Source organism: Pipistrellus hanaki, assembly GCF_964339955.1.
Source record: "Pipistrellus hanaki genome assembly, chromosome: 2".
Taxonomy (NCBI): domain Eukaryota; kingdom Metazoa; phylum Chordata; class Mammalia; order Chiroptera; family Vespertilionidae; genus Pipistrellus; species Pipistrellus hanaki.
In genome coordinates, this window is record NC_140504.1 from 132,523,508 (window position 1) to 132,535,258 (window position 11,751).

The 11,751-nt window shown below is 35.2% G+C and overlaps 1 protein-coding gene across 19 annotated transcripts in view; it reads left to right on the forward strand.

Moving 5' to 3' along the window:
- Positions 1-11,751, forward strand: part of ARHGAP29 (Rho GTPase activating protein 29) — a 78,735-nt gene that overhangs the window by 16,522 nt on the left and 50,462 nt on the right. For 6 of the 19 annotated variants that reach the window (XM_084873388.1, XM_084873390.1, XM_084873394.1 and 3 more), the window contains exon 2: positions 134-370. The exons of 2 other annotated variants lie outside the window; for them this stretch is intronic. Coding sequence is in view for 8 of the 17 variants with exons in the window: in XM_084873390.1 (XP_084729516.1) it covers positions 166-370 (205 nt within the window). In the remaining 9 variants the exon portion in view is untranslated. The remainder of the gene's footprint in view (positions 1-133; positions 371-11,751) is intronic. 11 more of the 19 variants (XM_084873389.1, XM_084873382.1, XM_084873385.1 and 8 more) reach the window with 3 other exon arrangements.

An 11,751-nucleotide genomic window follows, 5' to 3' on the forward strand; every position in this document is an offset into this window, starting at 1 on the left:
AGAGTGCAGTGTTTGTGGTGGTTGGTTTTAATATAATACTGAGGTGGGCTTTGGGCTATTTGAAAACCTAGTAGAATGTTCCCCCTGGTTGATGTGGTATTTGTGTTTCTCTTTTTTTTCTCCCCCCTTTAAGGATTTCAGTTTTTCTGACTGATATATGAAAGGATGATTGCTCACAAACAGAAAAAGACAAAGAAAAAACATGTTTTGTCATCAGGCCAGCTCTCTACTGATGTTACAACTTCTGAAATGGGGCTCAAGTCTGTAAGTTCCAACTCCATTTTTGATCCGGATTACATCAAGGAGTTGGTGAATGATATCAGGAAGTTCTCCCATATGCTATTGTATTTGAAAGAAGCTATTCTTTCAGGTTTGTCAACTATTTTCTCTTAGGATACTTACTGGATAGTTTGTAAAATTTTAAATGCCAGCCTAGTTAAGAGAAGTGTGTACACAGTGGTAGAAATAGGGTATTCTTCTATAATTATTATAACCCCCCTCCTCAAATGTTTGATCTTTACAGTGTAAACTATTTTATAATCAGATAAATTATAGGAGTTTTGGTCATTGTGAGGGAATAAGAATACAAAAAACAAAAATAGGTCTTGGGTTCTTAACAGTTGGCCCACTTGACATAGGAAATTTTAGATCATTGGAATTTTAACCTTCTTAATAGTAACAGTATATTGAGTGGTCTTTAATAAGCAGACTTATGTTTATCATTTACATTGTTGATACTTCTGCCTAGGTTTGGTTTTCTATATTGTTCCTAATGTTTAATCTAAAAATCATTGCATTTGAGTGAAACTTTTTTCTCAAATTTAATTGTTTTGCTGTTCTTCAGTTTCTCTGACTAGTTACCAGTAGATATGAATAATAGTGCACCAGACTTGATTCTTCAAAGAAAAAGAGCTATACACATCTTAGTTCCTAAATCTTTCAACTTTTAGTGCCTCTTTGATATACAAATTTGATCGCAATGATAATAAAGATACAGTTTCTGTTCTCCTGTGATAAGTAGCACCTAAATTCTAAGTTTGTAAATGGTTTCTCTGGATGTGGAAAATGAAGATACCTAGTGTTACTTATAAGAGATCTCCAGGTGTTTCACAGACATTTGTAAGATTCCAATAAATATTTTCTGTGTATATAAGTTAAATATTTATTTTCTGATAAACCGAAACTAAAGCCATACCTTGTTTTAAATGTTGACTTAAGAGTGTATTTTAGCCTAACTAATTTTTCAGGTTGAAATGCCCCAAATAACTGCACTTGATTATAGCCCCAAAATTTTAATACTTGAATTTTCTTTAAAACAATTATGTAAGTCATTCTTCTGAGACTATATATATATGTGTATGTGTATATGTGTATATATTTTTATTACTTTTAATTTGTTAGTGGACAATTGAGAGATTAGGAAGAAAGAGAATTAAAAGCTGATCTTAAGTGAAAAAAGAAAAAAATGGTAATACATATAAGATAGCCAAAAGAGACTACTCCTTGAGATATAAAAGTATGTGTATGAAAATATATTTTTCATGGACATTTAATATTAAAAAGCTGTAAGGTTTTTATTAATAAGAAAATAAAATTTCTTATTTACTAATAAGAAAATCAGTACTTCAGAATTTAAATACTCAATTATATTACTACTAATAAAGCTTGCCATTTAAGGCTGGTAAATTGAAAAATGTAAAATAACTCTTGGATAACCAATTTTCATTAGTAAGCAATGGTCAGAGAATTTTCATTATTTACCTTTGGATTGATTTTAATGCTATGTTTTTCTATCAGAGTTAAAAGGATATATGTATGCCATCTCAGAATAATTCTTGGATTTGACAAGAATTTGTGTTTTTCTGCCTTTGGATAATTATCAAAATCTGGAAATATACTATTTAGTTTATTTGAGTTGATAGGACCTCTTTTGTCTGTTTCCCTTAAACAAGGGAGTATCTATACTAATAAAAGCATAACATGCTAATTAGACTGGACATCTTTTGGACGTCTTTCCAGACAAAGCCACAGTGGTGGGGGCCAAGGCAGAAGTGGTTAGGGGAGATCAGGCCAAAAGGGGATAGCTGTTAGGGGTGGTCAGGCCAGCAGGCAGAGGTGGTTAGGGGCAGTCAGGCAGGCAGGCAGGCAGGTGAGTGGTTAAGAGCCAGGGGTCCCAGATTGTGAGAGGGATGTCTGACTGGCAGTTGGACATCCCCCAAGGGGTGTCCCAGATTGGAGAAGGTGCAGGACTGAGGGACCTCCCTATCCCCATGCATAAATTTCATGCACCAGGCCTCTAGTGTATAACATATAAATTAACCATATTATTAATGATAAGAAGAATTACATAATATGCTTGCTTTTAATATTGGTCGTGGTTTTCAGCTTGTTAGAGTATCAGAACATTCTGTATCTAATAAAATTATTACAAGAAATACAATTTTCAGGAAAGCAGATAAAATTAAAATTCTATAATTCTTTAAGGTGATATTATTGCATATACATAGAATGGACATAGTCCATTCTTTTGTATTCTGGGTATTAGGAAATATCCCTAGACTTCTGCTGTTCTTTAGTACATCATAGTTGTAAATTATGGCCAGACAGCAAAGAGCTGTTTCACTGTTTTTCTTTTGTATTGAGGGAGCCTTGTCAGTGGCCTTGCCAATATTTTGTCTTTGCCTCCTTAACATGTTAAGCACCCAGCCTGTTTTGTCCTCTGGACGGAAAGTATAGTGTCAGTCACCAGTGACTGATTGTGTACTTAATGTGTTAAGAGAAAGGATGGCAATTTTTTTGTCATTGTTTTTGATCTTTTAATTCATATCAGTTGGCTGTTAAAGAGCTAAAAAGTTAGCTTTTAAGAACATAAAATGTAGGTATATTGTTAAATCACCTTTTGGTGTGATTTGAATGCCGTATTCTTTATATGCTTAACTTGTCATGAAGCAATGATGTCCAAACCTCTTGACTATTGCTTCAGGTGTACAATTATTTTTGTTGATGCTAGACTTTACCTTTTACAGAGTTCTTTTACGTACAAACAGTATTGAGTCCCTCAGTCCCACAAAGACAGGTACTTTTAGCCTCATTTCACAGATGAGTTGTATGTATAACATATGTTATGTGATCTCATCAACCCCTAATGCTGATAAATAGTGGTTTCGTTTGAAACCCAGAGGTCACAAATACAGAATGATGTTTCTTTCCATTCTGTTTAACCTGGTTCACATGGCAGGTACTCTGTGGAAATACTGTTCAGTTTTCATATTTCATTAGCCAATTCTGTTTTCGCTGGGGATTATCTAGGTCTGCACTATCCAATATGATAGCCTCTAGACATGTGACTACTTAACATTAATTAAGTAAATTTAATTAAAATAAAGAATTCAGCTTCTCAGTTGCCATGGCCACATTTCAAGTGCTTTTTAGCCATAGCATTTTGGACAATGAGTTATAAAAATTTCCATCACTGCAGAAAATTTTATTGAACAGTGGTGGTACAGACATTTGGTCTTCAACAGTCTTGAGAAATTGAGATGAATTATTGTTCTATAAATATTTTTTATTTCTATAGCATTAAAAAGGAAACTAGAAAATTGTTATGGGAGCAAATTTGAGAAAAAATTTACCTAGAAATAGGTACTCTTGGGGTCTTTTTGGATTCTTCTTCCTTAAGTTGCCTTTAGAGGGTGTAGTTTTCATGCCCTCCTTTGATTTGAACAAGCAGATCAATTTCCAGCCAGGTTATACAACTTGGTTGAATAACTAGTAAGGGATATGATAGAGTTCTGGAAAGAAAACACGATTTAGGTTCTAGGCTTAGGTTTTTTACTGAATAGTTTTGGAATATGGCTTACGTTATTTAATAATTTTTTAAGAATAAAGTGTTTATAACAGATGCTATCAATTTTTTAATTCTGTGATTCAAAATTTGATTGGAGTTGGCTATTCTACATTGTTTTGAATATTGACAGTTCATGGCTGAAGAAGACAGCTAAGTATTTGTTTTCAAAGTACATAATGCAATTTAGGAAGCATCTACATCCTACTATTCTAAAGGATTTTTTAAATGTGAGTTTTATGATAATTACTAGAGGCCCAGTGCATGAAATTTGTGCAAGGGGGTTTCTCAGCCTAACCTGCACCCTCTCCAGTCTGGGACTCCTCGGGCAAATGTCCGATTGCCAGTTTAGGCCTGAGCAGTTGGACAGCCCTCTCACAATCCAGGACTGCTTGCTCCTAACTGCTCATCTGTCTGCCTGCCTGATCGCCCCTAACTGCTCTCCCCTGCCGGCCTGGTTGCTGCCAACTGGTCCTCCACCCCTGCCAGCCTGGTTGCCTCATGCAGCCTGCTGTTTGGTCATTTTGTCGCCCCTCACGGCCCCCCCCCCCCCCCCCCGTCGGCCTGGTCACCTCACAAAGCCTGCTGTTCAGTTGTTTGGTTGTCCCTCACTAACCCCCCTGCCAGCCTGGTGCCCCATGCAGCCTGCTGTTCGATCATTACTGTGAGGGCATCCTGACCAATTTGCATATTATCATTTTATTAGTATAGATTTTAAGTGTGATATCTATGAAAATTTTCCACGCATGAATGTAAAGCTCATATTGCAGTAGTTCTTGAAAAACTGATTTAAAAAATAGGTGTTTACCAAAGAGCCTCATGTCCCTTAACAGGGTTAAGATATGTTTGCAGTTTGCCTCTACTGTTTTTTGTTTTTTTTGTTTTTTTTAATATGTTTTATTGATTTTGTACAGAGAGGAAGGGAGAGAGAGAGAGAGAGTTAGAAACATCGATGAGAGAGAGTCATCGATCAGCTGCCTCTTGCACACCCCCTACTGGGGATATGCCCGCAACCAAGGTACATGCCATTGACCGGAATTGAACCCAGGACCTTCCAGTCCCCAAGCCGACGCTCTATCCATTGAGCCAAACCGGTTTCGGCTGCCTCTACTGTTTTTATTTACAAATAAAAATAGAGAGCTCAATGTGGGAGTTCAGAGGACTGTGAAAACACTTTCTTTGATAGGGCAAGTGATAGAGTTGTTAATTCTTTCTGTCCACACTTATTTCCTTCCAGGAGTCTTATACGAGTAGCAGATGTGGAATTTGAAGTTTAGGTCTCTATCCTGTGTTATTAGGGTCCATTATGAATAATTACAGGGGAGAATTTTGCATCTTAAGTTAAAATGCTGAAGGCACTGAATTAAACATATGTCCTCTGTGTTTAAATCTAACATTGCAGATTAATTTATGTGCTGTGTTCCCTAGCCGGTTTGGCTCAGTGTATAGAGCATCTGCCTGTGGACTGAAGGGTCCTGGGTTCAATTCTAGTCAAAGGCACATACCTTGGTTGCAGGTTCATCCTGGCCTGGGCTCTGGTCAGGTCATGTGCAGGAAGCAACCAATTGATGCATTTTTCTCATATGGATATTTCTCTGTCCTTCCCTTTCTCCCTCTCTCTTCCACTCTCTCTCTAAAAATCAGTGGAATCGCTCTCTAAAAATTAATGGAAAAGGAATGAGGATTAAAATACACACACACACACACACACACACACACACACACACACACAGTATAAGTACCGATTCAGGTTTATGGTGTCACCCCCGAGGAATAATGTGTTATGAATTTCAAGGAACAGATTCATGAATCTTCTAGTTTATACAGTAATCTTAAACTGTCTTCATGACACATCTCACCATTCTCAGGTGGAACACAAAATTTGGGAATTTGAAAAGTGCAAGGCTTTTTAATTGGTTTAGGAAGAATAGTTCAGTTTACATGTTTTTCCTGGTACTTAGTGCTTGGGAGTCTCCATTGTCATTATAAAATACTAGAGGCCCAGGGCACGAATTCGTGCATGGGTGGGGTCCCTAGGCTGGCTGATGGCCTGGGCCGATTGGGGCCTGCTAGACGCTGGGGGGACGATGATGACGACACTGTGAAAGGGGCCACATCCGCCACCACCCATCCCTAGTCTCTTGTCCCATCCTGGGGCCTAAGGCCCCAGTGGGGTCAGGAGAGGAGGCAGCAGTCACTGGGCCAGATACAGAAGGAACAAACACTGGATGCTGACACCACCAGCTGGCCACGGGAGGTTGGCTTGGGAGCACACTGACCACCAGGGGGCAGCTTCTGCATTTAACGTCTGTCCCCTGGTGGTCAGTGTGTGCCATAGTGACTGGTTGACTGGTTGTTCCAGTCATTCTGGTCTTCGGTCCTAAAGGTCACTTAGGCTTTTATATATGTAGATATTTGAAGGTCAGCAGTTTAATATTTCTTAGAGTATATTGATTATGTGACACTATTTTTAAAATGTATTGTAATAAGTTTAATATTGTGAAAATGGTGTCTTGTTTTTCTGTTTTGTTTTTAAAATAGGCTAGGAAGGGAGATAAAGCTATCGTCGGTTTCCGATAAAGTAGTTCTCTTTTAAAAAGTGCTTCCTAATTTAAGAGTATCACTTTTATTTTGTAAAAATATAACTGATCTCATAAATTATAGCTTCTAATAAATTCTAGATCCTAAATTTGACAGAACTACTGTACAGTTAGAAGAGAAAGATATTAACTTTCTAGAGCAAATTTTATTGAACAGAAAGCCTTAAACAACAAATTTAATGCCATTAAGTAATACATTTTGTTGAAAGAGGGAAGTTCTGCATAAATTTCCCAAATCTTAATTGAAATCCTCTTATGGCTTAACCTATTTTCCCCATGGTGAATATATGGGAGGATGTGTAAATTTATTTCAGACAACTTGCAGTAAATGTTAATTTGACTATTGATGACGATACTTAATTTTTGGCCCCTATAGTGTACCAGAAATTTTGTGAAATATCAGATTCATTAAGTTGTAAGTCTTAGACATGCCTTTTGCTGTGTTCTTTTAGAAATAAACCTCTCAAGAAGTGATTTCTAATGGGTATAATTTAGGATTGGTTAATGTGAATGTTAATAGGTTATATTTTAGTGCCTAGAAAATATGGATTGAATCTTTGAGGAATGAAGTATGAAATACAGGTAACTCATTCATTACACATGTGCCAGCTCTTAGGAAATTACTGTCCTCTTCTGTGCTTGCCTAGAATGGTTTACTTAACACCACTAAAAATAGTAACTGGCATATTTGATTAGAACTTAAAGCCTATTAAATTACAGATTGTAGAGTATTATCATTAACTATAACTTCTTTAACCATGTTGATATATATTATAGTGATTAAGAGCACAAATTCTAGAGCTAGAATGCCTAAGGTGGACTCCTCATTCTGCCACTGGGAAAGTTCCTTATCTTCTCTGTGCCTCAGTTTCTACTTGTGTTCAAAGGAGATAATAGTACCTTCCTCATTGGGTTTTTGTGAAGATTAAATGACTTCACAAAAATAAAGCCCTTAGAATAAGTATTTTAAAATGTCAGCTGTTATTTTTACAATCCCCAAGAGGCTGGGTAAAGAAGGCTGCTGTTCATGTTTCACTTTTATCCTGTAAATTCAGAAGTCATTACAGCAAAAAAGGGAGTTTCCTAGTGATAAGTTCTGAAACATTTTTTCCTCCTTGTTGTTTTCATTGCTTTCCCAGAGAGGTTAAGCTGAATTAACAAGACTGATTTTTAAAATTGTCAGGTTTTTTTTTTTTTTTTAACTAAGGAAAACACCATGGATATTTACTTAAGTATTTCCATGAAGTGTTTGCAATATAAACATTGTGGTATTGTGTTAATACATGAGAACCAAAAAGTGGAGCTGGCTAATCTGTTTTCACTTGATAAGCTGAAAGAAGCTGAAAATAAATGGCATAAATGAGTGAGACAAATTAAAATTCAGATTACCATATTACTGGGGTGGTAGGTAAACAAACAAACATTGGGATACTGGAGTTTTACTATTTTGGATAACTAGTGTTAAGATTTTGGTTGAACATTATTATATTTGCATGTACAATACCTTTATGTAGTATAAATTAAATTTCATTACATTTACAATGTGGCCACTATAAAGTTTAAAAAATAATTTGTATTTAGTTATAGGACTAAATTGAATACTATAATTTAACTTTATAGGTATAGAAATATCTTATAAAGTATATCTTTATGATTTTATTTCCAAGTAATTTACTAATTAAGATTTTATATACAAAATGAAATTATACTTAACTTTAATGTCTAATTTTTATTAGCCAAATTATTGTGGGACTTTGGTATATAAGTCTGTTTGTTATTGAATGTAATTCTGTGGGAGACAAATCTGTTTTCAAAGGTATTTAGTTTGAATGGCTTACAGATTTAATAGTAATAATAGCTGTTTTTATATTAAGACTATAAGATGAGTTTGTCCCTGCTAATTTATTTGGTATTTACAGCTTTTTAAAAAATTTTTTTTACAGTAACTAGGGCAGGCGTTCTTATTAATTCCATTTTACTGGAATTAATAATCTGAGATCAGAGAAGCGAAGAGTTTTGTATAAGGTTATTTCAAGGAGTGTGGCAGATCAAGCTTTGGAACCCATATTTATCTAAATCTATTGTTTTTTACCATACCAATTAGCCACTTAACCTTTCTTCTGTACTGGGGAAGAATAGTTACTGTTTTGTGTTTTGCTCATTGCTACTATTGTCTGGGCTCGGTGGGGTGAAGGAGCTACTTAAACTCCTTAAAACTATTTTTTTTCTTTTTTCTTTTTTTTTTTTTAGTTGCAGCTTAAGAAGCCTTTTGCTTTATAAAAAGAATTTGAGATAGTTTTATTCTTTTATAAAGGAAAAGAACATTTGCTAAAAAAAAAAAAAAAAAAAAAGTCCCAGGTGAAGTATTATCAGGATATAGTGATATGCTAGTACAATAGTTGACGCTTCTACTAAAAAATATAGGAAAGTTTATGAATCTTATAATTAATATTTTCTATGGTTGTCATGTTCATTTTTGTAGATTAATGGGTTTCAGGAGTGTATTCAATCACAGGAAATTGGAATTATTTATAGGATAATATGAGTTACTTCTGCAATTTCTTTCTTTTTTTTTTTTAAATATATTTTATTGATTTTATACAGAGAGGAAGGGAGAGAGAGATAGTTAGAAACATCGATGAGAGAGAGTCATCGATCAGCTGCCTCTTGCACACCCCCTACTGGGGATATGCCCGCAACCAAGGTACATGCCCCCGACCGGAACCGAACCCAGGACCCTTCAGTCCCCAAGCCGATGCTCTATCCATTGAGCCAAACCGGTCCCGGCTACTTCTGCAATTTCTTACTAAATAACTCAATAACTGTTTTTTAGTATTTTGATTTGAAACAACTTCAATATGTGTTTATAAGGGCTTCCTTGTAAGAATAAAGGAACATTAACCGATAGTTATTGGGATATTTGCAGTGCCTTTTGGGAAGAATCATAGCTTATAATTTTAATGTTAAAAATTAAGGATCCCAAAGAGTTTTTGTTGATTACTGTTTACTGTGTGATATTAAACTAAGAACATTGTATCTATTACTGTTTACTGTGTGATAAATTAAAACTAAGAACATTGAAAAACATTTAATACACCATAATAAAACAGAGAAAATACTGAGATATTGATCATTTATTTAATGAAGATAATTAATAACTTAATTATGCAACTAGCTTCATACACTCATTTCCCTAGAAATTAAAAATATGTAAATGGATTTTTAGTTTTAAAAGTAATATATATATTTATGGAAAAATTTTAATAGTATATAAAATTTCTAAAATTCTTACCCATTTAAATTTCATTTTTAGTACTTTATTTTTAGAATAGTTTTAAATGCACAATAAAATTGAGAAGATAGTACAGAATTACCATATATTCTTATACCCAGTGTCTCCTATTACTAACATCTTACATTAATTAGTATGGCACATCTGTTAATGAACCAATATTTGATATAATGATACATTATTAGTGAAAGTCCTTAGTTTATTCAGATTTCCATAAATTGTTCCTGTTGTCTCTTCCAGGATCTTAACATATTATAGTTAATTGTCATGTCTCCTTGGGCCCTCCTTGTCATGACAGTTTCTCAAATTTCTTCACTTTGAGGCCTGTGACTGTTTAAGGAATGTAGGCTAGGTATTTTATAGGATGCACCTTGATTAGAATTTGTCTGGTGTTTTCTCATGATTAGCCTGGGGTTATGGGATATTGGGAGGAAGGAAGATAATAGATGTAAAGTGCCATTTTTATCACTTATCTAGAGTACTTACTATGAACATGATTTATCACAATTGATGTTGACCATGATCACTCGAGTGCCTTAAGTACTACTATACTTCCTTCCATACTCTGCTCTTTAGAAGGAAGTTACTATGCATATGCTTCACCCTTTTTGAGAACAAAATATGTATATTAATTATTGGGAATTCTTCTGTACAAGAGACTGTTTCTTCTCTTTCATTTATTTATTCAGTAATTAGTTTGTACCAGTATGGACTTATGATATTTACTTTATACTCTGGTATTATAATCTAGTACTACTTATTTATTAGCTGCTCAAATTATTCCACCTTTGGCCATTGGTAGCTCTTTCAGTTGGCTCCAGTGCACTCTTAGCATACTTCTTTAATATGAGGATCTGTTTATTTCAAGCTCTTACTTTCTGGTATTACAAGATGCTCCTAACCTATGTATTTGCTGCCCCAGACTGAAAATCAGCCAATATCTCAAAGGAGCCCTGGTTCCTTTTATTGGAGAATGCTATTAGAAATTAACCTCAGGGTGCTACGTGTATTAATTATTTCTGTAGTATTAATTCTTTTGGGTCCTCTCAGGTGACAGAGCAAAGAAATGTGTGTATACTAACCTATATACTAACACATATTTTGAAATATTTCTATATGTAGCCACCTATATCTGTATTAAGCTAAACACGAATTCGTATTCAAATATCTAACTCTAATCTATCACCACACATATCATTATAGCTTCCTCCCCCTGCTTAATTATAAGTTTCTACTCCCACAGTGAGATATCTGGCTTCTCCCATCCCCTATCCATTTCTCAATTGTTCAGTTCCAGTATACATGTATAGCAGTATCATAATTGTTAACCATAACCTTCATTGAAAACACTATCAGCCAGAGTACAGTATTTATGTGCATTTTCTTGGCCTTTAGTATCAGAGACTGTATTCATTTCCAAGAGTACTTAGGCTAGCACCTGATTCCCTGTATTTTTTTTTTCTATCAAAATTTGTTGGTTGAATTAGTCAGATTTTCTCTTGAAGACATTGTTCTCTCTGCTTCCATCATTACCTGAACTATTTTTCTGTGCCTTCTCTTAGAATATTCTTCACCTTGATATACACAGCTCCCAGCCTTGTCTGCTCTTCTTATCCTACATATTTCTTTCTCTCTTTTCTTTTTTGTTAATCCTCATCCAAGGATATTTTTTCCATTGATTTTTAGAAAGAGTGAAAGGGAGGCAGAGGGAAGAAAGAGGAGGGTGGGGGGAGAGAGAAAGATGTGAGAGAGGCATATCAATTGGTTCCTGCACACACCCCGACCAGGGCAGGTGATCGAACCTGCAACTCAGGTATGTGCCCTTGTCTGGGAATCACATCCCAGACCCTTCGGTGCTCAGGCTGGCACTTGATCCATTGAGACGCACCAGCCAGGCCATATTTCTCTCTCTTGATAATACTGCTAATGAATGGAATATTTGATGGATGATGGTAGAATACCTTGTTTTTGTTTTTTATCCTATATACAGTTTTTCTTTCTAGTGATTATCTTCT